General features: G+C 39.3%; 1 protein-coding gene across 3 annotated transcripts in view; it reads left to right on the top strand.

The window, feature by feature from the left end:
- CCSER1 (coiled-coil serine rich protein 1) overlaps nt 1-24,707 on the top strand; it is a 927,042-nt gene extending 902,335 nt beyond the window's left edge. For 2 of the 3 annotated variants that reach the window (XM_089527103.1, XM_089527102.1), the window contains one exon: nt 24,087-24,707. In XM_089527103.1, coding sequence (XP_089383229.1) covers nt 24,087-24,572 — 486 coding nt within the window. In that variant the 3' untranslated portion in view covers nt 24,573-24,707. The remainder of the gene's footprint in view (nt 1-24,086) is intronic. The other variant, XM_089527104.1, reaches the window with a different exon arrangement.
- The last annotated feature ends 1,826 nt before the right edge of the window (nt 24,708-26,533 follow it).

The following is a 26,533-nucleotide window of genomic DNA, read 5'->3' as shown; positions in this document are numbered from 1 at the left end:
AATTTTTCTTGGAAATACCCAGGAGGGATGGAATGGGTTGCCACTTCTTCATTCAGATTACAGAACAGAAAAATGGGGATTTGAACCCGGACTCTGACATCTGAAAATATACCAAAGACAGCAGGTATGGAGATGACCTGATGACCTAAGAGGAAATACATGTAATCTTTCCCAGTTTTTAGAGATGTAGTTTTTTCTATTGCTTAAGAAGGAGATATGTTGTGATTTCCTGGAGAGTTTTAAGTGCATGACAGAGATTGTCATTTCCTTCAAGGTGATTGAGGCAACATACTCTTAGGACATCTTGAGGTCAGTTTTAATTTAGAAAAAAATGGTTATCACAATGAAATCTAGAGTGTTTTCTGTGACAGCCTGTACCATAGAAACTGACTGGTATTATGTAGAATAAAGCAACAGTGACAACATATCCTTGTCATAGGCTTTTTAGAGAAGGAAATTAAAGAATATTGGTCAGACATAACAGTTGCAATATGATAGACACTAGAGTTAGACAGAAAGACAATAGAGGAAATAGCTGAACAATTGATCTTTGGAATTTTTTTTAAAAAAATATATGTCACCTTTTTAAATAAGAGTTAAAATACAGTATTTACATTGACCCATGGATAAATCAGCCCAGGTTTTGTGGGTCGTTTTTCTGATTAGAATTTCTAGACTTATACATGAGTATATACAGTGTTTGTGTGTGTGTGTGTGTGTGTGTGTGTGTAGTGGTCTGTTGTACTGGGAATTTTAGAACAGAAAGAAGTTAACTAGGGAGTGAAAATATACATATTTTAAATTCTGCATTATGTCTGTAAAAACTCTAAATCGTCAGATCTAATGCTGCATCTTGACCATCCTAATTTTCTGAGTGGCATCTGAGGCACTGAGCTATTTGAGGGTATCATCTCCTAGTGAAGTCTGATTTAAAGGACTGTGCCTCATTGCCACAGCTCAAATTGCCCTTACATCCAGCAGTTCCCATGGTGATCTTGCCAAAAACAAACAAAACCCCCAAACTGGTTACAAATGCAATCAGTAAACAAGTACATTTCAATCCATTTTAGTGCAGTCTCCATTCAATCCTGCTTGAATCAGAGAATGTTTTCCGAAGAGCATAGTCTCCTTTTGGATTTCAACTGAAAGAGGCCACAAACAAAAAAAGGAGAAATACAGACGGACTTGATGCCTTTTCTAAGGGTGCTCCAGTCCCAAAACAATTTACTGCATGCAGGAGTATGGCTGGTTGTTTGCTAGCAGCAGGTTACCTAGTGCAATCTGTTGACACCTTGGCCTGGACTAAGCAGTGCCTACATGGTGCTAATCTAATTGGATATGATGTCAACCAATAAGGTTACTGGATCACCCATCGTTAGCCACCGCTGGGTAGCCATGATCTCTTATAGTCCAGTGATCATTTCACCTATGGGTGCTGAAGAGCAACATATCTGCTCTGTGCAGGCCAGTGATCGGGAATGTATAACTCTCCAGAAGGCTTTGGACTACATCTCGCTTCACCCCTCACCATTGATAACAGTGGCATACACTGATGGGGGTTTCAATTCAATGCCAACTGGATGGCTAGGCACTTTCCATCCCAGATTTAGGTGTTGCAACTTTCCAAATGTCTTATGGTCCTTTGATTACTATGAAGAAAAGAGCATGTAGAGAGCAAGAAATATTACAGTAATTTCAAATAGAATAAAATAAAATTGCACAAAGAAGAAAGTCTGAACTGAATGAGCCACTGCAGTGCATGTATATTAATGACATTATCCTTGCACAGTGACACATCCCATAGTAAGAAAAGCTTTTTACATCCATCGCTGTCAACCTGGTTTTCATTACAGTATTTACTGAAGCACTGCCTAGCTTGAGCTGAACACAATTCAAAATTTTTTTTATGTATTCCTTTCTTTAGGGAAGTAGGCAGTAGCAATTATTAACACATAGTGTCACAGTGCAGGAAACAGAAGAGTTCAATGTTGTTACTCTTATTTTATTTATTTTTTAAAGTTTCACAATGCTGTGTTCTCTTTAGAACTGATAGAAGGCCTTCAAATAATTTGGTCTTGGAGTAAAAACAATACTAATTCCTCCCCCAGGTGCCACATGCTACAAAAAAATGTCTATGCAATTATAAATAAACAAGCAAATCTTCACCATAACCATCCAAAGTCAATTATGTCACTGTGAAACATTCATAGCTAATGTTCTGCTTTGAACAGGCTTGTTAAATAAATAAGTCAAACAAGAGATAATTTACCATGGAAATAATGCTATAGCACGAATCCAAAACCCTAAATCCAATTGCTCATCCCACCTAGAATAAAGCTACTGAATCAACACTTAAGTAAATCTCATTAATTTAATGGGTCACCTCTGGTCAGGAATAGCAGTTGGAATGAGGCAGAGGATTTCAGCAAAAGTCAAAAGAGAAACAAATGGATTACTGAGAAGGTGAAACGTACAATCAGATGGAGAGGCAACAGTCAGGGGGCTTGTAGATCTTGGATCTTCCAAGTTATTTTTTCCTGGACTAAGGCACCATGTGGAAGTTATAAATTAAACAGCAAGAGGAATGTAAGTTATTGTTTGGAGAACAAATTTGTACAAATTTTGTAATGCAGTTTTGAACTGGAAAAAGTGCATACTTAAATTAATATATTAGGGAAATATGAATGTTAAAAAGTGACATATGGAGGAAAGATTAATAAAAATACTATATTTGGGGAAAATATACATGCAAAATGTGTCCAAAATTTGAGTAAAAATGTATGTTAGGCAAATCTCCATAGGAAAATTGACATGCATTTCTGTTTTTTGAAACACACACATGCACACATCACAGCAGGATGGGAAACCTGAATGGAACAGAGTTATGGCAATACATGTCAATCCAACATGGACTGAGTATAGACTAATTCTCAATCCCTAGTGTGGAGGGAGTAGGGGGGGAAAGGATGATGTGAAAAATTGATTTGTATTTATAAAGCAATGTAGGACGACCTGATTCCTCGACCTGATTCCTCAGTTGTACTAATGCACACATTTCACAAAGTACATCTCCAGAGAAACAAGGGGTTGTGTTTAACAAAATAAAAAAGTGAAGTCAAGGGCTTTAATGGCTGGCATCCATAGTTTTTTATGGGTTTTTCAGGCTATGTGGCCATGTTCTAGAAGAGTTTAATGGCCAGGGAGATAGAGGCTGGCCATGTTCTAGAAGAGATGCCAGCCACAGATGACAGGAAGAAACTCTTCTAAAACATGGCCACATAGCCTGAAAAACCCACAAAAAAACTAAAAATAAAAAAGTGTGCACATGTATGGCAATAAAATGTGACCAAGATCCCACATTATGTTGGTGGAGCATAGAACTTCTCTAAGAGTAGTTTATTTTCCTTTCCCTCTTCCTGTGTCTGCAGCCTACATTTCTACTTCTGGGGTACCTATCTTTATGCTCTTTAGTGGTCAGTGGCTGGCTGTGTTCTTACAGCTAGACACACGAAGAAAGCATCTTCCTTCTAGATTCCAGAAGGTAGGGCCCCCTGGATGTCTCAAAAGATGCTCTTTTTTTTCATCTGCCTAACTATAGAAACACAGTCTGTGGTTATGTGACCATCCTTTGTCTCCCTGACCATTAAATGGCCATTAAGGACTGACCTGGTGGCAGAAAAATAACTTTCATTCTTGTGAGATTGTAACAAAAATATGCTGAATGCCACCATCTGCAACAAACTGAAAAGGACATAAACAGGCAAAATGCCTGTGTATGTCACCAACAGGATTCCATACTATAAATTTTAAGATGTGTTATTCCTTCATTTGGTAATTCTGCTCTCCCTCTCCTCTTTCTTTCTCTTTTCAGCTCTCTGTTGAAAATTATATCCAGAGATTTAAATCCAGTTAGTTTAATGCTTAATGGATATGATAAGGTGAAATGAAATGAGCTTTCTCCCAGAGATTTGAGGACACTGACTTATTAATAAGACTTTCTAATGAAACAGCTTTGCACTACTTCCTGATTCCAGCAGCTGTCTGACTTGAGTGCCTGACATACATTCTTCTAAATCCAGCATTTAAGCTTCAAAACATAGTTCTTCCTTTTACAAAAGAAAGGTGTTAAATGAAGGTTATTTTTCAATTAAGAAGCAATCTCTCTCTCTCTCTCTCTCTCTCTTAAAAGGGAGAAATCTGTGGCTGGGAGACAAACCATAATTATTTTCCTTTAAAAATCTCCCTCTTTCAAGCAAGGAGATAACATTGTGATGGAAATTCTATTGAAGAGATCATCATCTTTCATATCTATTGCTGCCTAAAAAGTATTGATAGATTATATTTCTAGAATGCACTTGAAGATGTTGGCCCCAGTGATTTTTGATAGCTAGATGTTAGGAGTTTAAATCTTCACTTATTTTGTCTTCCCATGCAAGAATAAAGAATTTCACACACACACACACACACATACACACACAGAGAGAGATTACAAGAGATTCTTATGGAGTTTTCAAGAACTTCCCCCCACATTTTAGTGTTCTTTGTGAAAAGTGTGAATAAAATAACTTTGGCCTGGTACATACCTTCTTGAAGGTCCGGGCTGGCAGCGGTGGCTTTTCTGCCGGAGGGAAGCTGCAGCCACCAAACCGTGTGGCTTCCCACCAGCAGAAAAAGAACCCACAAAAAGCCACTGGCGTACTGGTTATGAAAGTGCTGTGTGGTGCCATGCGGATGCCACACCACACTTATGTAACAATGGCGGCACCCATATATACAGGGCGTTGCCATTTTTACATCGCCATGGTGTATTAGGGTTATGGAGTGTGTACATGGTGCACACTCCCTAACCCTAATGCCGGCACTGGTATGCCATTTGTTGGCTGTTTGTACCGTGCCTTTATATTGTTCACCAGCTACCTATGGTTCACCCAGTACCACATCCTTACTGGTATGCAAGGGAGTCTACTAGCATCTTTGATACGAACTATGGATGCAGCCACACTAAAGCAATAATGCAGGTTAATGCCATTTTAACTACCATGGTTCAATGCTGTGGAATCCTGAAATTTGTAGTTTTGTGAGACATTTAACTTTCTCTTTCAGAGACCTCTGGTATCAAAACAAACTACAATTCCCAGAATTCTATGGCATTGAGCCATGGCCAGTTAAAGTGGTGTCAACGTGGATTATTTCTGCAGTGTGGATCCAGCCCCAGTATAAGAACTTGTACTTAAACTTCCATAGACTTGATCTACTTCTGCTGTTATAGGATTTTAGGAGGAACACTTTGGATGTCATAATCACCTCTTTCTTTTCCCACTCAACTGTCCTTTGCAGCAACATCATCAGCAATGTGGAGCACTAGAAAAAATATGTGTTGTGCTGCTAAAATAAGATCTTCAGCACTAGAGGAGTTTTTGTTAAAATGACATCTGATGGTAGCATTTAGTGTTTGAATGCCATTGATATTTGAGATGTAATATCTGAAAACAACATGCTATAATATTATCACTATTTGACAGCTGCCAGGAGATAGGTTTCCATATTTGATGACCATAATCAAGAGAGAGGTTATATAATGAATGAGACCTCTTGTTTGTATTGATGTACTTTTTTCTAGTTTTAATATAGTATTGCTTACACTAACTAGCAGGGTTTAAGACAGGACTGTTTTTCAATCCTACCTAGAGGTGCTGGAGACTGAACTTGCAAAGTATTTGCTCTATTACTGACCTTTCCTAGTGGCATGGCAGATGACAACAAGTCAAAGCACTAAGAATCTGAGCTAAAACGTCACATGTGGAATGCAAACTTGACCCCACCCCCCAATATTCAAAATATGTACTATGATATATTTCAAATATTTGTTAATATTTGTTCCAGGTCGGGTTTTACTTCTGTCTAGAAAGGCTATGTTATTCAGTGGTTCATGTTTTGGTGTGGCTAAAATTGGAATAAAACTTAAGGTGGCTTAAGGTTGCAATACATAAGCATTTGTGATTAGCTGGAGAAAGCCTCAGAATTGGTGAGATTTGCTTCCAAACAGAAATACTTAGGCCTGGTTTTTTATTATTATTATTATTAAAGGTTTTAACTTGTTCTTTGATTACAACAGAAATAGATTAATCATCAGCCCAAACCCAGCCACATCTCTCTGACTTTGCCCTCCCATGCCCTTGCATATTACCTGTGGAGATGTCCCCTCAGGCAATCCCACAGCTGTCACCAAATGTGGGGATTTGATCCTTTATATCTCTCAGAGTGTGGTAGAGTCTCCTTCTTTGGAGGTTTTTAAACAGAGGCTTGATAGCCATCTGTCGGGGAATCTTTGCTTGTATGTTCTTGCATATCAGGGGATTGGACTTGATGGCCCTTAGGATCTCTTCCAACTCTATGCTTCTATATGAGTGTTCCATCCTTTATCCTTCTGCTGTTGTCACTAAATGTGAGTGTTTCCCCCACCAACTTTGGGGTTTACATTTGAGCAATCCCACCACTGTGATGATTTCTTCCAGGTAACTCACCATTGTGGCTAAATGTGGGCTTTCTGCCCTTTTACCCACCAACTGTGAAGAACTCCACAGTGCTAACTGTAATTATAAAGAGTGAGGTCTTTTCCTGATCCCCCTTCTGTAACACCAACTTTGGAGACCGTTTGCATGCTCCTAAGGTATCTATGATGATTTATATAGCCTCTGTCCAAAATGGATAACATCCTCTATATTTGATCCTGTCAAAACAGACACCTTACAAAACAGCTCACAGAGGGATAACATTTCCAGAGACCAAAACTGTATTTTAAAACAAACAAACAACACATATCTTCATTTACAGAAATTAAACATAACATAGAAGATTATTTATTGCATTTAAAACACCACACTCCCTCTATCCTTCACTCCTCTTAAGCTGATTCAGACCCTTACCAATCACACAAATCAAACTCCTTTCTTGCAATCCAATCTAACTCAAACCCATATCTATCTTTTATCCACATTCCAGGTTAACCAACTCCCTACTCAAAGCTGAAATCTGAATTGCCATACACATACTATCATTCACAAGCCTTATGCAGATCTCATCAAACATCCCATCCATCAACACTCAGTACAGTATTCCATTCCCTCCCTCCTCCTAACAGTTCCATAACCAAATATCAAACCACATTATATATAGGTCACACAATATATATAGCCAAGTCCTTTCCAGGCAAACATTCTCTGGAGATGCCAGCCACAGATGCTGGCGAAACTTCAGGAATAAACTCTTCTAGAATATGGCCACATAGCCTGAAAAACCCACAAAAAACTATGGATGCTGGCCATGAAAACCTTCAACTTCACATTCAAACCACATTACCAAATACAAGTCCATGACATTACAGACCTTGTTGTTTCTACAATGAACTCTACAAGATAAGTTAATTCATACTTCCTTACATATGTGAACAGACAAAACACCCATGTAATAGGTACATGCACATAGAATAGAGAGTGGACAAGGTAGGGGCAGATGACAGTAGATGAAGAGGCTTTGGGCACTTCGTTGTTTTAGATCAACCTTCAAACAATTTCAGGAGGGTGGAATATATACTTAAATTTCTTTTATTTGCATCTCATGTGACCTGTTATTTTCTCCCTCATGGTATGGTCTATAAGGTATTCTGTCCAGCATTCTATGTGCAGTACGGTCTTGGATTTCCATCTCTGAAAAGTAATGTGTTCGGCTTCTAAGTCTGCTCATAAAAGCTTTGCTCTATGCTCATTGTTGAGGTTCCATACTGGTGGAAGATGTCCTAACAGCAAGTTGTGCATTTAAATGTCTTATGCTCTCTTTGATACAAAGCTTGTATGTCCCATTACTTCCTGTCAGAAGGGGAAGAAAACCGGACAGTGTAATCTAACAATGTAGTCTAACAGAATAGTGTAGAAATGAGATCCTGGTTTTAGCTTGTTTTAGCTGAATCAATTAAAACATAATTAAACTGTGTTTTCCATTTGTTATATTTGGTGTACAACTCATCCTCCTTGTAACTCTTCATGGCTATAGAACTGTACATTTGAATTGAGTGAAAGTTCCACTGATTAACATGGCAGTAAATGAACAGATATTTCCCAAGATTCCTTTATCATCAATTTCCATCAGTCATTCCCAGTCTACTATGTGAAGACTGCTAGTCTGTAAAAGTATCTTTGGAGTGGAATGGGGGAGAAAATGTTTTTTTATAATATGGAACATCACAATTTCACAGTGATTTCACAAGCGTTGATGAAAATCAGTTCTCCCATGTTGCCTCTCCCCTTTGCAATTGCATGTGGGTTTTTCCAAGCCAAGACTCAATTAACAGTAATTTGATTTTTGGCATATTGTAGTTGAAAGTAGGTTAATAACATCCTCAGGTAATCATCTGGATCAGTTACATACTAGTATTTGCTTGGTGTGCTAATAAAGTATAATGGTAAAATAAAGGGCTTGATTCATCCAAAGTTAAAGCTGCCACAATTCACACTGCTTATAAATCAATAGGCACTAACTTTTGATAGATAATACAGTGGTCCCTTCCCATACGTGGAGGATCTGTTCTGGACCCTCCCCCCTGTGTAAGGGAAATCCTGTGTATGCTTGTGCCCTGTTGTAAACAATGGGGTGCATGGGTGCAGTGGAGCATGGTGTGCACACCATGGGTGTGTATGCCATTTGTTTGATTGCCATGCAGCTTCAGCATATGCTTGAAGCCACATATGGTGTGCTCTCATATGGCATGAGTGCACTGTACTCAATATGTACAGGTGCTACTAAAGCAATCAAATAAGGAGGCCTAAAAAGGTCCACCTGATACTGTTAATTTGAAGCAAACATTTGAAGATGCATCGTGCTCAGTCAGGCTTTTGATACCTCCATGATAAATGAAAATCCTTCCAGTAATCAGAGCCTTCTTTCAAGAAAACAAAGGGTTAAAATGTGTGACGATGTGCATCTACATTTTAATGAGGCAGAATCACAGAGATTATGAGAAAGCAACTGTCCAATGAGATGGGCAGACCTTCAAGATGGTTCTGGGGAGAGGACGCATGAAAGCAAAACAAGGCTTTTAGTTTGTCTCTGGCTCAAGTTAAGTGGACTATGAGGGGATTCTATCCAGGATCTCTGGAACTGGGAGACTGTTGGAGATGGACAATGGATTCCCAGCTGACTCCAGCTCAGAGAGGAATGCTTTCCCAGCACTGCTACTTGTAATTTACTATCTACTGATGCCAGGGATGGAACCTTCTGCCCACTAAGCAGTTCAAAAGGGTGGGGCAAAGCTCCATAATGATGAATTACATTATGCCACTTCTGGAGAAAGCAGTAAATCTGTGTGTTGCTATAAAAACATTCTAATAACTTCCTGATAGATATAGTTGTATTGCTGCTTGCTTTACTTGCAGTTTAAGAACTAGCAAAGGACATAAAATATTCATGGATGAATTCTAATCTTTCTTAGAACTCTGGGATCTGAATGAGTTTTGGGATTTGCAATATAAGGAAGTACAGGAAGCTAATTTGAAATGTAGTGACAAATAGCAGCAATAATATCCCACAGAATTTTCTCATTTACTTCAGATGGTGAAAATAGTAGGGAACATCTCCATGTATCTAAAAGAAGACTGTATCTCCAGGTATCTAAAAGAAGACTGTGTGCATTAGTAAGTATACAAATAGTCATGGTATTTCTTAAAAGAAAATATATTAAAACATTTTCATAGAATCATAGAATCATAGAGTTGGAAGAGACCGCATGGGCCATCCAGTCCAACCCCCTGCCATGCAGGAAATCCAAATCAAAGCATTCCCGACAGATGGCCATCTAGCCTCTGCTTAAAGACCTCCAAGGAAGGAGACTCCACTATACTCTGAGGAAATGTGTTCCACTGTCGAACAGCTCTTACTGTCAAGAAGTTCTTCCTAATGTTGAGGTGGAATCTCTTTTCCTGTAGCTTGCATCCATTGTTCCGGGTCCTGTTCTCTGGAGCAGCAGAAAACAAGCTTTCTCCCTCCTCAATTTGACATCCTTTCAAATATTTAAACAGGGCTATCATATCACCTCTTAACCTTCTCTTCTCCAGGCTAAACATCCCCAGCTCCCTGAGTCGTTCCTCATAGGGCATGGTTTCCAGACCTTTCACCATTTTAGTCACCCTTCTCTGGACACACTCCAGTTTCTCAATGTCCTTTTTGAATTGTGGTGCCCAGAACTGGACACAATATTCCAGGTGGGGCCTGACCAAAGCAGAATACAGTGGCACTATTACTTCTCTTGATCTAGACACTATACTTCTATTGATGCAGCCTAAAATTGCATTGGCCTTTTTAGCTGCTGCATCGCACTCTTTACTCATGTTCAACTTGTGGTCTACTTGGACTCCTATATCCCTTTCACATGTAGTCTCATTCAGCCAGGTGTCTCCCATCCTATATCTGTGCATTTTATTTTTCTGCCCTAAGTGCAGTACCTTACATTTCTCCGTGTTGAATTTCATTTTGTTAGCTTTGGCCCAGCTTTCTAGTCTATTCAGATCATTTTGAATCTTGATCCTGTCCTCTGGGGTATTATCTATTCCTCCTAATTTGGTGTCATCTGCAAATTTGATAAGTATGCTCCAAATTCCATCGTCCAGGTCATTGATAAAGATGTTGAATAGCACTGGGCCCAGGGCAGAGCCCTATGGGACCCCACTGGTCACTTCCCTCCAGGATGAAAAGGAGCCATTGTTGAGCACCCTTTGGGTTTGGCCAGTCAACCAGTTACAAATTCATGTAACAGTTACTTTGTCTAGCCCACATTTTACAAGCTTGTTTGCAAGAATGTCATGGGAAACCTTGTCAAAGGCCTTACTGAAATCAAGATATGCTATATCCACAGCATTCCCTTCCACAGCATTTTGCATTGATCTTATAAAGTACTGGGTATTTGTACTGAAATTTGCTACAGGACCAGATTTGGAGGCCTCTTAAGAGTTACCCCAGCTGCAAGCAATCTTCTCTTTTTATGTGTGTGTGTGTTTGTTTGTTTTAAGAATGTTTTTTGTGCTCTTGGTATGGTTTTGAAATAACCACACCAAAAGGTGGGAGTAGATGAGCAGTAACTCAACAGTAAATCACATGTGGTTGCATTGTCTGCATAGTTGCTCTGACCTCAGAGTGAGCATCTCTCTATGGTGGTGAAAGTGGCAGGTAGCATAGCAGGGCATGCATGTGAAAAGCCACCAGGCATTGCAATAGATGGCCCCAAGTAATGCTTACCCAGGAGTATTCTGCCCCATGTGGACCCAACCTTATATCTTGTTATCTATCATCAGAGATAACAGCAAATGGAAGACTTAAAAGGAATCCCCATTACAGGCCACACCTGACCCTTAGACTGGATATTCCTCTTTCCTTGTGTATAAAATTATAATACAAAATTCTTACCTTAAATGGCCCTTCTAATGTTTTCCATTAGAACCAAAGTTGCTCACAGCAAAGGAAGAGCACTCTGACAAACGAGTACAGTACTTTAATCCATGGGCACTATGACCAGCTCCTGTTTAGAAGACTATAAGTGAATCACAGTACTGAACTACAGGGCTTTGAATATACTGAACTACAAATACTGAAGTACTTGGCTTCAAAGGCAGAACTAAAATGTCAGATACTTCAAATGCTGAATTGCAAAGTGTTTTTGGTATTCCACAGAGAAATGGTCTGGGTGAGTGTCTAACAGATATTTGAAGTTTGCATAAAAGATTGTAAAGTATTCAAATCAGCTAGTCTATGGGCTCATCTATATCTAAATGTGACGGAACACAGGAGTTTTCATTGCTATGTTTACTCTGTTTATTTCCTAGAAATAAACAATAGTTTTCTAGTCCCTATGTGTTTCCTCATTGTTGAAGTGTGTCTTCAATTGTTTCTTATTTACAGTCACTCTAAAGAGCATGTGACTTTCTTATGGTCACCCAGTCACTTTTCATGGCCAAATGAGGATTTGGACCCTAGTTTCCCAGTGTCCCAAGTTCAGTACTAGAATTACTACACTGGCTCTCATATTTCTTGGTAATTTGTGTGAATTATCACAATGTTTTACTCCTTGCCTTAATGTAGCACTCACCCCATTACAGTAAATTTTTTGAGAACACTGAATTTCTAAGGAAGCTGAGACTCAGGGCTTTATCAGGGCTATCATTATCATTTTCTTTCGTTCTTCTATGTGATTTTTTTACACCTTTCCCAGATGAAGCCAATGGACCCCATTTAAGATGCAAGCTGCTCTAATATTCAAAGGAGGAAGATTCTTACAAACAAACACAAAAAGAAATCGAAGGTTAAAGGCTGTAGAACCAGGACTCACTTCATTGAGCCAATTACATTTCTAAGGGTTTCAAGATAGAAAAGGTGACAGGGTTTCTGCACCTTAAGTAATTGTTTTTAGACATGGAATTATCAACAAGTAGTAGCTTGCATGATGAGCTATGCCAGCAAAATTGACCTCTTTCCCACCATTATTGAAGTTGAAGGACCCTTGTCCTTTTTTACCCCTTTTGGTGTCTCCACAAGTATCACAAGCTAGGGTGTGCTTTGTGAGATATCTTCAATAGTTTGGGTCAATTTTCAGTGGCTGAAGAATGGATGGAAAACTAGCATGCAGTATGGTAGAGCTTTGTCATTGTTGCTCTAATCCACTTTGTGCTTGGTGAGTTTACAAGTGGTGAATTTACAAGTTTTTGGCTCATTTCCAGTGCACATGTAGTTTTTCTACCATGCATTATTTTGATGCACAAAGCTTTGCTTTCCTAACATGGAGGGTATTGCCAGAAGGCAATGTTATATGATCAATAGAAGCAGTTTCAAATTGTTGTAAAAAGTACAGTGACGGTTTAGGTGCATCGTGAAATCAATAAAGAAGAGCAGTTCTTAACAAACTAAAATGAAGAACAATTACCTACTCCAGCTAAATTGCATTGCGTATCGGATCATTTGCAGCATGTGGAGTTGGTAAGCATGAAACCAAGGTGCTGTGGAAATTAAGCAGTTGACATAGTGACAGATGGGATATACCAAGGAGTTGATTTAAACTGGTGTTGGTAATTAGATTTGCAGTTACATAAACTGACAGGGCCACAAAAAACTGTTTAAAGGCATATGAAGATAGAAAGGAGTTAAGTAGTTACGTTCTTTTGCTCCTTCTAAAAAAGCAATCATATCAACACACCCCTTCTAATTCTATGATTCACTTATGTTTGAGATTTGCTGCCTAACAGTACAATGTAGGCACATCTGTTCAATATCCTGCTGGCTCCATTACTCCTTTCCCCTAAAACTTCAGCCCCGTTTTCCAAAACATCTAAAAAATAATGGAGAGAAGACCTTGAAATTATGCAATTCAAATGTGGGAGAAGGAGAAACAGACAGATTCAACTATCCATGTAAAGGACTTTTTTTACATTTGGCCTGTGTATTGAAGTGAATTATTTTTGAGGTTGAATTGTGGTTGCCCCTTTTTTCACCCTATCAGGCTTAGTACCAGAATCTGAAAATTTCTCCCTAAATAGGACGGAATATAATGGAATAGGTATTCTTTTAAAATACAAGATATAATGCAATGAAATGACTGACCTGTTTCTACCCATCAAATATTGCTGAATTCTCACTGGGCTGATTTGATTGGTTTTCCCTCAAAGATTTTCTTTTGTAAGTTTGCAAAATTTAGGGATTGTTCCGATACCTCCTCATGCAGAGATATATTTATTTTGGCTACAGAAGTGCAAACACGCTTCTCTGAAGTGGCACTTTGGCTGCTAAATGACCCTTCTTTTTCATCCATGCTTTTGATGAAGGGTAGTATTAACGCTGCTTCCTGGACTGTGCTTCAGCCTTAGAGTTGACTATAGTAAGAGAGGAAGCATTGCCCCTTGCCTTCACATGTTATACTTTGGGCGTATTGTTTGATGTTTTATTTATATTGTTGGAATACACTTTGTTAGTCCTAACTAGAGAGAAACCAGTGAGTCAAAGGAATGTTCCTTTGTGTTGCTCAGTTGAAATTATTGCATGTGCCTTATCCCATCATTTTCCTGATGAGATACACACCCATTTAACTTCAAAGACAGGACTTACTGCATTTTCCTGTATGCAGCTTGTATGCAACCCAGGCTTATTCTGCGGCTTTTCAAGGACGTGAAAATCCCATCCTTGAAAAGCTGTGGGATAAACCTGCATTGCATTTGGGTTGCATATGGGAGAATGTAGTAAGACCTGTCTTTGAAGTTAAATGCATGTGTATCCCATCAGAAAAATGATGGGATAAGGGGTGTGCAATAATCTCCAATAACTTAGACCTATGTGCTGCACATGGTCAACAATACAGCGTGCCCGCTCCATACGCGGCTGTGCCATATGCGGCTTCTAGTTTATGGGGAAGCCACACTGCTATTAATTGAATGGCACACTGCTGTGAGGATGAGCCCCATTCATTTCAAAGAAGCTCGAGTATAGGTGGAATTCGCCTTACCGGGGGGGGGGCAGGGGGGTCTGGAACGGATCCCCGGTGTAAGGCACAAGTCCACTGTATGATAGAGATACACAAAGGGAGATTGATGGGATTGTACAGAATCATGGAAGAAAGTGGAAAAACAGTTAGCTCCCATCATACTGGGTTTGATATGGTATTTATGCCCTAAGGCTGATCGGCTTCATACTGAGACTTTGCTTGCTTGCTTGCATGCATGCTTCTGAACCATATTTCAGCCACACTTTACATTTAGTTTTTTTATGGGAAGATTCATGGACTCCTTCCCCAAACTGAGAGCCATTTACTGGACATCTTAATCTGCTTTTTAAAAAACACATTCCTTAAAGTTTCAAAATATCTACTCCCTAACAATAGTCAGGATTACACCAAGATTTAGTGGAACAAAGTGAAGTGCCTTTTATTACTTCAGAAGAAAAGAAGTCATAGTATTGTCTATACTAATGGGCAGTGGTTCTCCAGAGTTTCTGATAGTTTTTTTTCCAGCCCTGTTTAGAGATTCCAAGGATAGAACCTGGACTCTTCTGCATGCCAAACATGTGTTTTGAGTCTGAGCTACTTTTCCTGCACCAGGAGAGACCCTTTGGACATGTTTCTATATATTTCCTATTTAAAGTATTTATGGATTGCTTTTCTGTCTAAAAGGGCCCTCAAGGCAACACACAATGTAAAACAACACCACAACAATATTCATTCAACATTTAGTTAAAAGCAAAATGGAAGTGTCTTATAATCAAACCAGAGAGCAACTTGAAAATCTCTCAAAATCCATATAGGGCATGTTTACACTGTCAGGAAAATCCAGTTTACCTTCAGGTTACTCTGATCTGCAGCCAACACGGGCTTGTCTACACACACTATAGTGAATTCAGGAGAATTGTTCACCTAGATCTTTCAAACACACCCCAGTCTGATAAATCATAGCATGCATGGCCACACAGCCATGGCCACTCTGAGTTTTATTTCCTCCTTCCCCCATGCATATGAATGTATGTAGTTTTGACCTCCCCTTCCCCAGCCTCACACTGATGTTGCTGTCAAATACAGCCCACATACACATGCATAAATATTCATCATTTCCACTCAAAATTTGTAGAAATCCCCACTCCCCCCCCCCCATTTAAGATCTGAAGCTATTAAAAGGCCCATATTCAGCATCATTTGAACATTATTTGAAGAACTCAGTGTGAAAGCTAGGTGTAATTGTTTTATTTGGTCTATGTAGATGCACCCATAGAGTAATAAGAATATCAGTGAACAGCTAAAGCAAGACAAAAGTATAAGCAATCTAATCTTCACTGGGAATGAGTTCCATGTTCAAGCAACAAAAATAACCCTCTTTCCTGTATCCACCAAACAATCTAAATTCATTTGATGGTGAAACATATGTTAGAAGATCTGGAAATTTTCTAGTATATATCTGAAGAAAAACACAAAATTCAGGCAGGCTGTAATGTTGGTCTGTAATCTTTCAGATATCCTGGCTGCAAGAGGTTTAGCATTTTAGGTAAGAAATAGTACCTCAAGTTAGGCTTGAAATCTAATTGGAAGTCAAGTGTAATTTGTACAACACCAGAGTTAAACAGTGTTCTATTTCACCATTGATTTCTATAGGCAGCTGTCACTTCCATTTCAAAATAACTTCTCAAGCTAAACCAAAAAATTGGACTTTTTAATGTAGTTTGATTTAGGCACCAATGACTTCCTTCTCTCTTCTTCGACTTTGCCACTAAAATCAGCCAACTGGGAAATGCACACACACTCCCACAGGGCACAAGTACTGGACATTGAGAGGCACTTTACATGTTCTTCAATCAAGAACATTGACATACATGTTTCCAAAACAGGATGCATCTTAGTGGGGCAGGGGTCCCACAGACCAATTCAGCATGTTGTGTGTAAGCTATCCATAGCCACAATGGCAAACTACATACAAAGAGCTTGAGCATAGTCAACCATCCTGTCAAAAGAAGATGTTTGCCCCAGGCCATATTCCTCCTCAAGCTATCAAAATGAAATATGGCCTAGGCCAGGTACAAAAAACATAGCTTCTGGGGAAACTTTATCCTTCCTCACCTGGTCCAATGGCTGACTATTTAAAAGGAACTTTCCTGCCAATTGCGCTACAATTCTCTTCACACATCGGTGCAGGACCAGCAAAAGTGCCTCCCCAACTGAAACATTTGAGGAGTAAATATCCCTATCCAGACTTAAGTTGACCAAACAAAGCTATGCTGTATTGGCCATTACAGAGGAATACACTACACTCAGATCCAAAGAGGCAGAAGATAAGAGTGGCACTCATTTAACTTACAATGACCCACCCTATCCCTGGACATCATGGCACAAGTAATGAAGATCATTCTGTTGCATCTCCCTATGGGGTGGTGGCAAAATGGAAGCTGTGGACTGCAGACATCTGTTAGCTGTGCATTCATGAGTTGAACTGACTGTCCTCAGTTCTCATAGTATAGAAAGGAAGGCAAATAAAAACCTGCTAGGGGAAGGGATGGAACTGGGTCTCTGGAAAATGAGGACAAGGGAAGGGACCAGGGATGTAGCCAAGGGGGGGGGTTGTGGGGTCCAGAGCCCCCCTTCCGTTAGATACAACGAATGGTGCATGCTGCCACACTGCCGCGCCCAAGCCCCATTGTAATGGTGGAACTTAGTCTGGAACCCCCCTTCCCAAAATCCTGGCTACGTCCCTGAAGGGACTCTAAGTGATCTGACTGTTCACTTCCTCTATTCTTAGTAACCACCTGGTTATTTCTCCTGGGCAGCTTCATGTCTCAGAAGGAAGAATGCTGAATCACCACCTCCAAAATATACATGTGTATAATATTTCCTTGGGGAAGTGGCAATTGCCAGTAGTCAAAACAACCCTATTTCTTTTTTATTTATTTCTTTTCTGTCTTTTTTATAGAAATGATAAAAATATTCAGTCATTTTAAGACTCCTTCCCAAGACTATGCATAAAGACCCCCAAACCTGTGAAAACACACAAAAGTACCCAATCACACCCAAATGCCCCAGACCCTCTACTATCCCCAAATATTTGTTTATTCTGTATTGCCTCTCAAAATGGCATCAGGAAGTGATCTGACATGAAATCTGATAGCCATTTTGAGAAGGACTAAAGAAGAAAATGAAGAGGTTTGAGCTTGCTGTATGTGAGGGAGGGTATGACCCATGGGGAGCTGGGGCGAAATGAAACACTAGATTATGGAGGCTGTTACCAAAATGTTCCAATTAGAGGAAGGTAGCTGCCTTAGTGGCAGTAGTGGCCCATGTCTCCAATGTCAATAGAGTGATGACTCCATTCTAGCTATTAGTCTGAACTTGGAAGGAGCCATTCAAGGTACTAAACTTATTTTGGGTGCATGTTGGATAGTTCCTTTTAAATTCGGACTAAAATGTACAATGTATGCACCACCCCACTGACATGGAAGCCACCAGCCATCACTGAGGAGATATTACAAGAATTGGAATTGATAGAGGTATATTTGCCACATGTCCTGTTCTTTGCCCTTTAGGCCTATTCTGCTGGTATTTTGGAAGTTAATGTCCAGTCACTAGTTGAAATGATTCAGTTGGCAGTCTGTTCTGCTTTTACAACATGAATTTGTACAGGGATGAAACACTATCTTCTTGCCTCAGGCAGCAAAGATTTCTTTGGCTGGTGCTGGTGGGAAAGGAATATGCATCAGTCATCTCCTAGGAAATGGAGACATGTTTTTTCTCTTTAGTCCCCCATGTTAGTGACCTTTGCTAGTTTCTTGATCTGGAAAACAAGGTACAGATAAAACAAATGAGGAAGAGACAATAATTTAGCAGTCTGTGAATAAGGTTACAGCATATAGGTACTATTTTGATTCACAACTACTTGGGTGTTCTGTGCTAGTAAAGTAATCCCCCAAGCCTCCAGAATTTGGCTTGAGGTGCAATTTTGTGGCCATCACAGCTAAGGAGAGAAGATGGGGAGCAAAATCTCTGGGGTCCGGCTGATGGGGGGGGAAAAGACAAATTAGGCTGGAACCCTGTTCATTAGCCCTAATTAGAGTTGATTCATTAAATTAATTGTTGAATGGTGAAGCAAGATGAAGATAAATCCAACTGATTCTATGGCTCTGCTTACTAATAATTAATAATAGCATTTAGGCCAAAATGTTGGTATCTCAACAGAAAACTCAGTTTAGCTAAATCTTGCGTGGCCACAATAATTTCCTAATATGCTTGAGTCACAGCAAAGTATAACATGCATCTTGAGACCAGAATGGCTAAGGCCTACTGTCACAAAACTATGAGGTCTGATCCATATTTGCTTAAGAAACACTTTCTACAGTTCTCTTAAGGGACACCATCATGACCAATAAAGAGAAAAGTAATGCATGGATGGGTGGGTGCACCACTTTTTATTTGTTCTGTGACTGGAACACCTTGGGACCCAATACCCTGTAACACACACATGTGTTTTGGCATTAGTTTAAGGTGAAATTAACATTATAGAGTATGAATGAAAGTCTGGAGAACAAAAGAGGAAAGAAAATATGTCAGTTATTTCCCCCCCCCCTCCCCATTTAATGATGAACAAGATAATAAAATTGGGTCACTGGATGCTCAGCATTATTATTATATGTTTTTTAAAAAAACCCAACAAACTAGTGAGGATTCGGCCAAAGTAGAACATGGATGCAGTAGCTTAGAATAAGGATAAATTGGCCTGACATCTCATTACTGAATACTTCATTGTGAATTAATTTATATAGAAACCTTTCACACCAGAAGTTTTAAAATTTCAGTATTTCTTTCAGTTCTGTATGCCAAATATAAAACATATAAAGCTGTAAAGTTTTAGATTAGAAATGTTGGCTTCTGTAAGAATACAAAATGGCATGAAAACTAGATTGGGGAAAAAAACTCAGGCGATTCTGTGAAAAATGTCACACTGATGTCACAATAGACTTGTATGGAGAAGTTAAAGATATGAAAGCTATTCATCTGGTTAATTCAGTGGATATTACTTTGGAACAAGTGAAACTCTTAAGTAAGATTCATGATCAAAGCATGAAATTAACATTTCAGGCTTATTTTGAAATGCTTGTGTAGTTCTGTGTATATTCTGCATAGTGGCAATAACTGTAGATCAAGCACTCTGGTTTGTTAGAAATTGTCATATATCCAATATGTGTCAAGTGTTGCTTTACAGATTCAGGAGCCCTGGCCCATTGAATCAAAATTTGCAAGAAAAATAAACTTTGATTATATTACTGAAACATTTTTATTCAGTTTGAAACTGCTTTTACAGCTCTGGTTCAGTGCTAGGAAGCTCTGGAACTGTAGCATTGTGAGACACTTAGCCTTCTCTGTCAGAGAGCTTTGGTGCCACAATAAACTACAATTCCCAGGATTCCCTAGTACTGAGCCAGACCAGTTAAAACTGTCTCAAACTGGATTATTTCTACAGCGTGTTTTGAACCAAAGACTACAGAACACTGTTACATTTGTTGTAGAAGTACAGATGGTTGATCAGTCATAAACAGACTGTTTACATTCTGGGGTATTATCACTATTCATTGTTGGATTAATATGGTTGGGGCTCTGGAGTAATTGCCAAGAAAGAATCCCTTTTATGTGGCCTATATATATAATATGATGTGCAAACCTAATTTCAGTCTGGCAACTTCAGTGAAACTAACTAGCTGATTCCATGCAATTTTACTCCATTGCTAAAATAAAATGCAAAATATTGATAATATCAGAACTGGGAAATTCAGCAAGTGAATTTCACATATAGGTGTGAATGAGGGCATTCAGTAAAATTAATTATATACCATTAGCAAAAACTAAGTACAAGGGACTGCTGTTACATATGATTCTCACACACAAACTGGAACTTAAAACTAACATTTCTCTAGATACTAAATGAAGAAGGAAACATAAAAATGTGTTAATTGCAGTGTTTGCTAAAAGGTGTACCTTTTAAAGAACTCCCTTCAAATTTTGTATGGTTGGCATCTGGGAGTGAAGTTTCTATGTTTTTTTCTCTCTGTGTTACTTTTTCTATCTTTCAGTCTTACAAGTATGCATATTTTACAAGATTAACATGAATAGATTTGGGATTTGTGTGTGTGTGAATCTGACATTGTGCATTATGATGTGTCTTTACAACAGAAGGGAAAGTTCACTTATTATTATTTTTTTTTATTCAGCTTCTGAATTCCCCTTTGTAGAGAGAAGGCTTTTTAATGTGCTTCCTTCTGGGGCATATAATTTCTTTGGGGACATATAAAAGGCAGGGAGATTAAATTCTGAAATTTCTGTGCCATTTAATATGGGTCAGCTTTATATGCATGTGAGCTGCTTCTCTGATGAACATATCGGTGGTACTCTATTCTCAGATTTAGACCATTGTTGTGTTACAAGCATGATGATAATTGACTTCCTCCATACCAAAGGTATGGAACTTTTTGCCTTCTAGAAGTTTTAGATTCAAACTCCCAAAAGCGCCAGTTAATTGTAAGGGATTGGAGGACTGGTAATCTAAATCATCTGGATGTCAAAGAAAGCTCACCTCTGTTGTCTCATTGTGGGATAGTTTTCCAGGTTGGGACTTTCCCAAGATTTAAGATTTGTTGGCCAGTACCTAAGATCTAGGAATGATCCTTTGTGATGTCACTGGGTTGGGCCTGGTGGTATCCCAATGATAATGTTACAAGGGACAGCCTCTGATGATGTCATTAAGTATGGTATCTTAAGCATTGATCACAGTTGCAGAGAATATACCATTCAATTAAAAACACCAAAAGGCTGTGCAGATTAGCCATTAAGGCTGGCCTGGGGGTGGAGTCAGAGTGTGGCATCCATATGGCATCATGGTGTTCCTCTGGCGCTGCGTTTAGATGATGCAGCACCAAAAGAGCACTATAAAGCTGTGGCACTGATGGCTACAGCACTCTTTCCAGGGCACAAAGAGGAGCCACTGTTTGTGGCTCCTTTTTGCACCACGGAAAGGTCAGATTGGGGCCATGGTGTGCGGTTGCTGCAGCCTCAGTCTGGTGAAGATGGAGGCAGGGGCGGTCTGCTCAGCCTCCAAGTCTAAGAAAGAAAGAAAATAATGCACAAACTTTTCAGGGTAGGGCTCTTATCCTGAGATTCTTCCATCTGACCATGAGAACTGGAGAAGAAAATCCAGCTTTTAATCAGAAACAGACCCTGAGATATCGAAACTCTATGTTGAAACTAAGTATACAATGTGATCATGAAGGACATATGGTTGATTTGAGTCCTTTCCTCATGAATGTCACCATCATCATAGAAAGAGCAGCATCAACATATGAAATAAGTGGCCCATATGCAAGCTTACTGCTATTGACATTACTGGAGCACTGTGGAATCCAAATGCATAAAAGGTTGCCTTAGATTAGGTCAGAGTATTTGTTATCTAACCTAGTATATTATCTTATCTGAAAAGGAATCTTGTAGCAGGTTGAAGAAAAAAATAGCACAAGGTTATAGTTTTCTGTGGGTTTTCTGGGCTATGTGGCTGCATCCTGGAAGAATTTATTCCTGACATTTCAATTGCATCTGTGGGGGGCATCTTCAGAGGGTGGTGGCATGGAAGTATGTGGTGTATATATACTTGTATCATCCTTGGTTGGGAGGAAATTATTTACATATTAATCTCTGTGTTGGTCTGTTGTTGAATGGCAAGGCCTCAGGTTGGGAAGATATGTGGGAGGATATGTGTGTCGATTTAGTTAGCAATCCATTGTCTGCAAGGAAACCCCCCTCATCCTGGGTGGTGCTCATTTGCATGTATTGAGTCTTAATTTTGTGTTCTTCAGGACTGGTTGCCAAACTTTGTTTACTTCCAGTGTTTCTTCTTTCCTATTGAAGTTGTCCAGATGTCTGTGTATTTCAGTGGCCTCCCTGTGCATTCTGTCATGGTCCAGAACTTCAGTGTTTTCAAATAGTGCCCATGTTGGTTTATGACATGTTCTGTTACAATCCCCAGGATCATGGGGTTTCCTTGAAGACAATGGATTGCTAACTAAATAGACACACATATCCTCCCACATATTTTCCCACCCTGATATCTTGCCATTCAACAACAGATCAACACAGACATTAACATGTAAATCATTTCCTCCCAACAAAGGGTCACACAAGTATATATACACCACATACTTCCATGCCACCACCCTCTGAAGATGCCAGCCACAGATGCAGGTGAAACATCAGGAATAAAGTCTTCCAGAACATGGCCACATAGCCTGGAAATCCCACTGGCAGTGAAAGCCTTCTGCTTCATAGCATGAGGTTAGTCTGATGCATTTGAACTGGATTGCAATGCACAAAAGCTCATACCCAGCTCTTAAAAATATCACAAGTTGCACTTCACCTCTCTCTTCCCTTCTTTTAACAAGAAAAACCCAACAAGGCTATCTCTTTGAAAAATACCTGGTATGACTAACACAACAGCTCTCCTAGGTCTAAGGCAGAGAGAGGGCTTTCACATTACTTACTACCTGATCCAGAGCACAAGACCTTCTACATGCAAAGTATATTGTCTGGCATTGAGCTATGTCTCTAGAACTAACACATGGATTGGGTTATTTGTAAACTATTTCCCACCTCATTGTCACCAGTACCCAGGATGAGTGCAACAGTGATATAAACTGAATGTGTAATAACTTGTTATAGAAGTTACCAGAGTAACATTGAGAAACCTGCAGCTAAGATGCTCTTGTGGAAAATGAAAAGAAGCCCTCTGAGTTTTTCAAACACCAATGGCATGGTAGAAGAGTAGGGGACATGGACTGAGATTCTTCTGTCCATAAACAGCTGACACTACTGACCATCAATAAGATCAGGGGTAGGCAATCTAAGGCTATCCAGATGTTCTGGACCACAACATCCATAATGTTCAGACAGTATGGTCAATGTTCAACAAGGATAGGATTTATAGTCCAAATCATCCTGAGGGTATCAGTTTGTTGACCACTGACTTAGAAAATGCTGCATTAATAAGAACTGAAAAAGCTAAGTGTGATTATTCCTGGGTGCTTGCTGTCCTTTTGAGAATGACTGGTCTTCATTTTGTATTCGAATCACTGGGTTCTCAGACAATTGTCCTTTAAATGTCCACACGTGTAAAACATAACAACAATACTTCATAGCTGGGTTCTAATATTGTCTCAAAGCATATGTTTTCAGTTCCACTTGGGTATTTTCATCCTTCCTGAATAAACAAACAAACAAGTCTCATGTTGGGTTATTGTAAGTAAACTTGTGCTTCCAAATGTTTTGCTTTTCTCTGAAAACAACAGGGAGAGCCTTTGCTTAACACGCCTAGGGATTTATGTCAGTGTATCTGATATTTGTCAGTGTTGTAATCAACTATTGGTGAACATGTCTAGCCTGTTGTAAAGCTCCAGACAGTTACTGGAAACATTTTGCATGCTCCAAATTGCCTTGTTGTTGATAAATTCTGTTTCTAATATCCCAACATCTCCCTTTTCTTTTTTCTTTGCTCTAGGCTACATTTCTAAACAAAATGGCGAGCCAAATTCTCAACACAAAGGACCGAAAGTCAGTACATACACTCACCGAGGACCATTTTAGATATACATCAGGTAATCAAGCATCCTCCCATGAAAGCAAAAGCTGCCAGTTGTCAAGTGTGTACCTCAGCAACCTCCTGACAGAAAAAGAAAGAGTGGAAGTCATCAAGCACACAAGAGACACTTATGAATCCCTCACTTCAGAGGTCAGCCAGAATGGTGTATCAGGGGAATCAAAAAGTACGCCCAAGTTGACAGCTAAGGCTGAGAACATCCCCACTTTTTCTGGGGCTCTGAAAGACCAAAGCCTTGCTCCTCGGCCACATTCTACTTTCATTGGGAGGTTGGGACAGCCTCCGAGAGGACCCATCTCATTACACATGTACAGTCGGAAAAATGTTTTTCTTCACCACAATCTTCACACATCTGAGCTCCAGACTTTGGGCCAGCAAGATGGGTAAATGGAGTCAGCACATCATTTATTGCAGACAGAGCTTGGTGGTTGGTTTAAGATACCACCATGTTCTTTTCTAACTGACTTGAATTCTCATCAGCTGCTACCTAGAAGATTTTTTTCCCCTTAAAAGTTTATTATTGTCGTCTATGAAATCTGAACTTTCCATGTCAAATGTGGATTGGGAGAGGGGAGGGAGGGGAATGGTTCGCATGTTAACTTAAATGAGTAATTTAAATGTCTTGTGGCATTCACCTGAGTGTGAAGTCCCCAAATTAGTGAAGTCAGTGCAAAGATGCATTGGTTTCAAAAGAAATGGGTGGGAATATCTTGATGGAATGCCCAAAAGAGGCCCGATGTGGCTTTTTTAATTCCTACCATCAAACGTTCACTTATATAAGATTTTTAAAGATGATCTCAAATAACTTTGTTCCTTTTAAATAATGTGACTGTGAAAGTAGATGTGAGGAATGGTTAGAGGATTAGATAAGAACTCCAAAATGGGTACAAAATTTAAAAGACTACAAGTAATCTTTGGGATATTCTGTCCATGGTCTTTTTTGATTTGGTTTTACAGTTTGCTTACTCATGGAGTAAGCAAACTTACTGTTGAAGCAAAACTTGCTTGCCCTTTCCATGTTTGCACAGAAGATGAGGAAACTCAGAAGAACATATAAGTAAAGCCCTGCTAAATCAGACCCAAGTGCATCCATCTGTGTTTCCCACCTCCCACCAGTTGCTTCTTGGCTTACATCAAAGCAATGGCCTTCTCCACATGTTTATCATCAGAACCTTTCATTGAGTGATGCCTCTGAACTATCACATGGAATGGATTATTAGTAAACTTGCTTCCCACTATCAATATCACCAACATCAAGGATGAATGCAACAGTAATATAAGCTGACCCATGTTGTTTATCCTAAGGTTCTGGTGTTCTTAGTTGTGTTGCCTTCATATATTATGATTGGGCTTACTGAAGAAAGCTAACTACCCATTATCTTTTTGCTCTATTAAGATTACAATTTCAATAAGCTATTTTTTTTGGATGGCAAGCTTGAGAATCTCTTAGTCAGCATGTTCACAGGATATCCTAGCATGGAGATTCTGGGAGTTGTATGGAGATCGTAGTAAAGTAACTTTTGCTTTGGCTAATCACACATATCTCATAACATTATATAGGAGTAGGGAATCTTCCGTCCTTCAAATGCTGGTGAACTCTAGGTTCCATCAGTCTTAACTAGTATGACCATTAGTCAGGGAACATTGTCTAGTATCTCCCAAACTGTAACCAATATGTTTTGTATGATTCATTTCAAGATGCCAAGCCTCATCTCAGTGTTTAACATGAGGATAGAAGGAATTCCTCCCTTTCAGAAACCACTCCCTTGTGTTCAAACCTCCCACTCTATTGTATTCTCTTGCTTAACATTTTCTTGGGCTGCCACAGTCCCCATATAATGCAGGGTAACCCAAAATCTTTTAAAGCAGAATCTTGTTAAAATTCATCAACATCAAGGGAATGCATAAGGAAAACCAGTTTACTGGGGTGAGTCTTAGGCTTCTTTTTCCTAGGGAATGGGTGTCCAAAGTGAAGTGTACTGACTGATTTCTCAAGCATAGCACCATATGCCATGGCATTGTTCTGTGGTTGATGGAAGTTCTGCAGAAAGATGCTGTGTCAACACTGCAGGCCAAGATGAAGGATTAGTTTTCAGAGCATTTTCAATAACCATAAGCACTTGCTTTGTTAAAGCATGTGAATGGAATGTGATATATCAGAGCTACCAAAAGTAAGAATAGTATAAACATCTAAAACTGCATTCCCTCTTGATTAACTAAAGTCATGGAAGACTGAATGCTTCAAAGAGTGGCTCTGTATTGCCATGTTGAATAACAGCATACAATTCTGATCAGTGCAATGGCATACAGAATACCAGCCTTAAAGGAATTTGAATTCATGTTACAAA

This window comes from Sceloporus occidentalis, unplaced genomic scaffold (assembly GCF_023333645.1).
Source record: "Sceloporus occidentalis isolate IW3139 unplaced genomic scaffold, rSceOcc1.0.p SCAF_5, whole genome shotgun sequence".
NCBI lineage: Eukaryota > Metazoa > Chordata > Lepidosauria > Squamata > Phrynosomatidae > Sceloporus > Sceloporus occidentalis.
The sequence above is the reverse complement of the archived record's forward strand: the minus strand, read 5'-3'. Positions and strand labels throughout refer to the sequence as shown.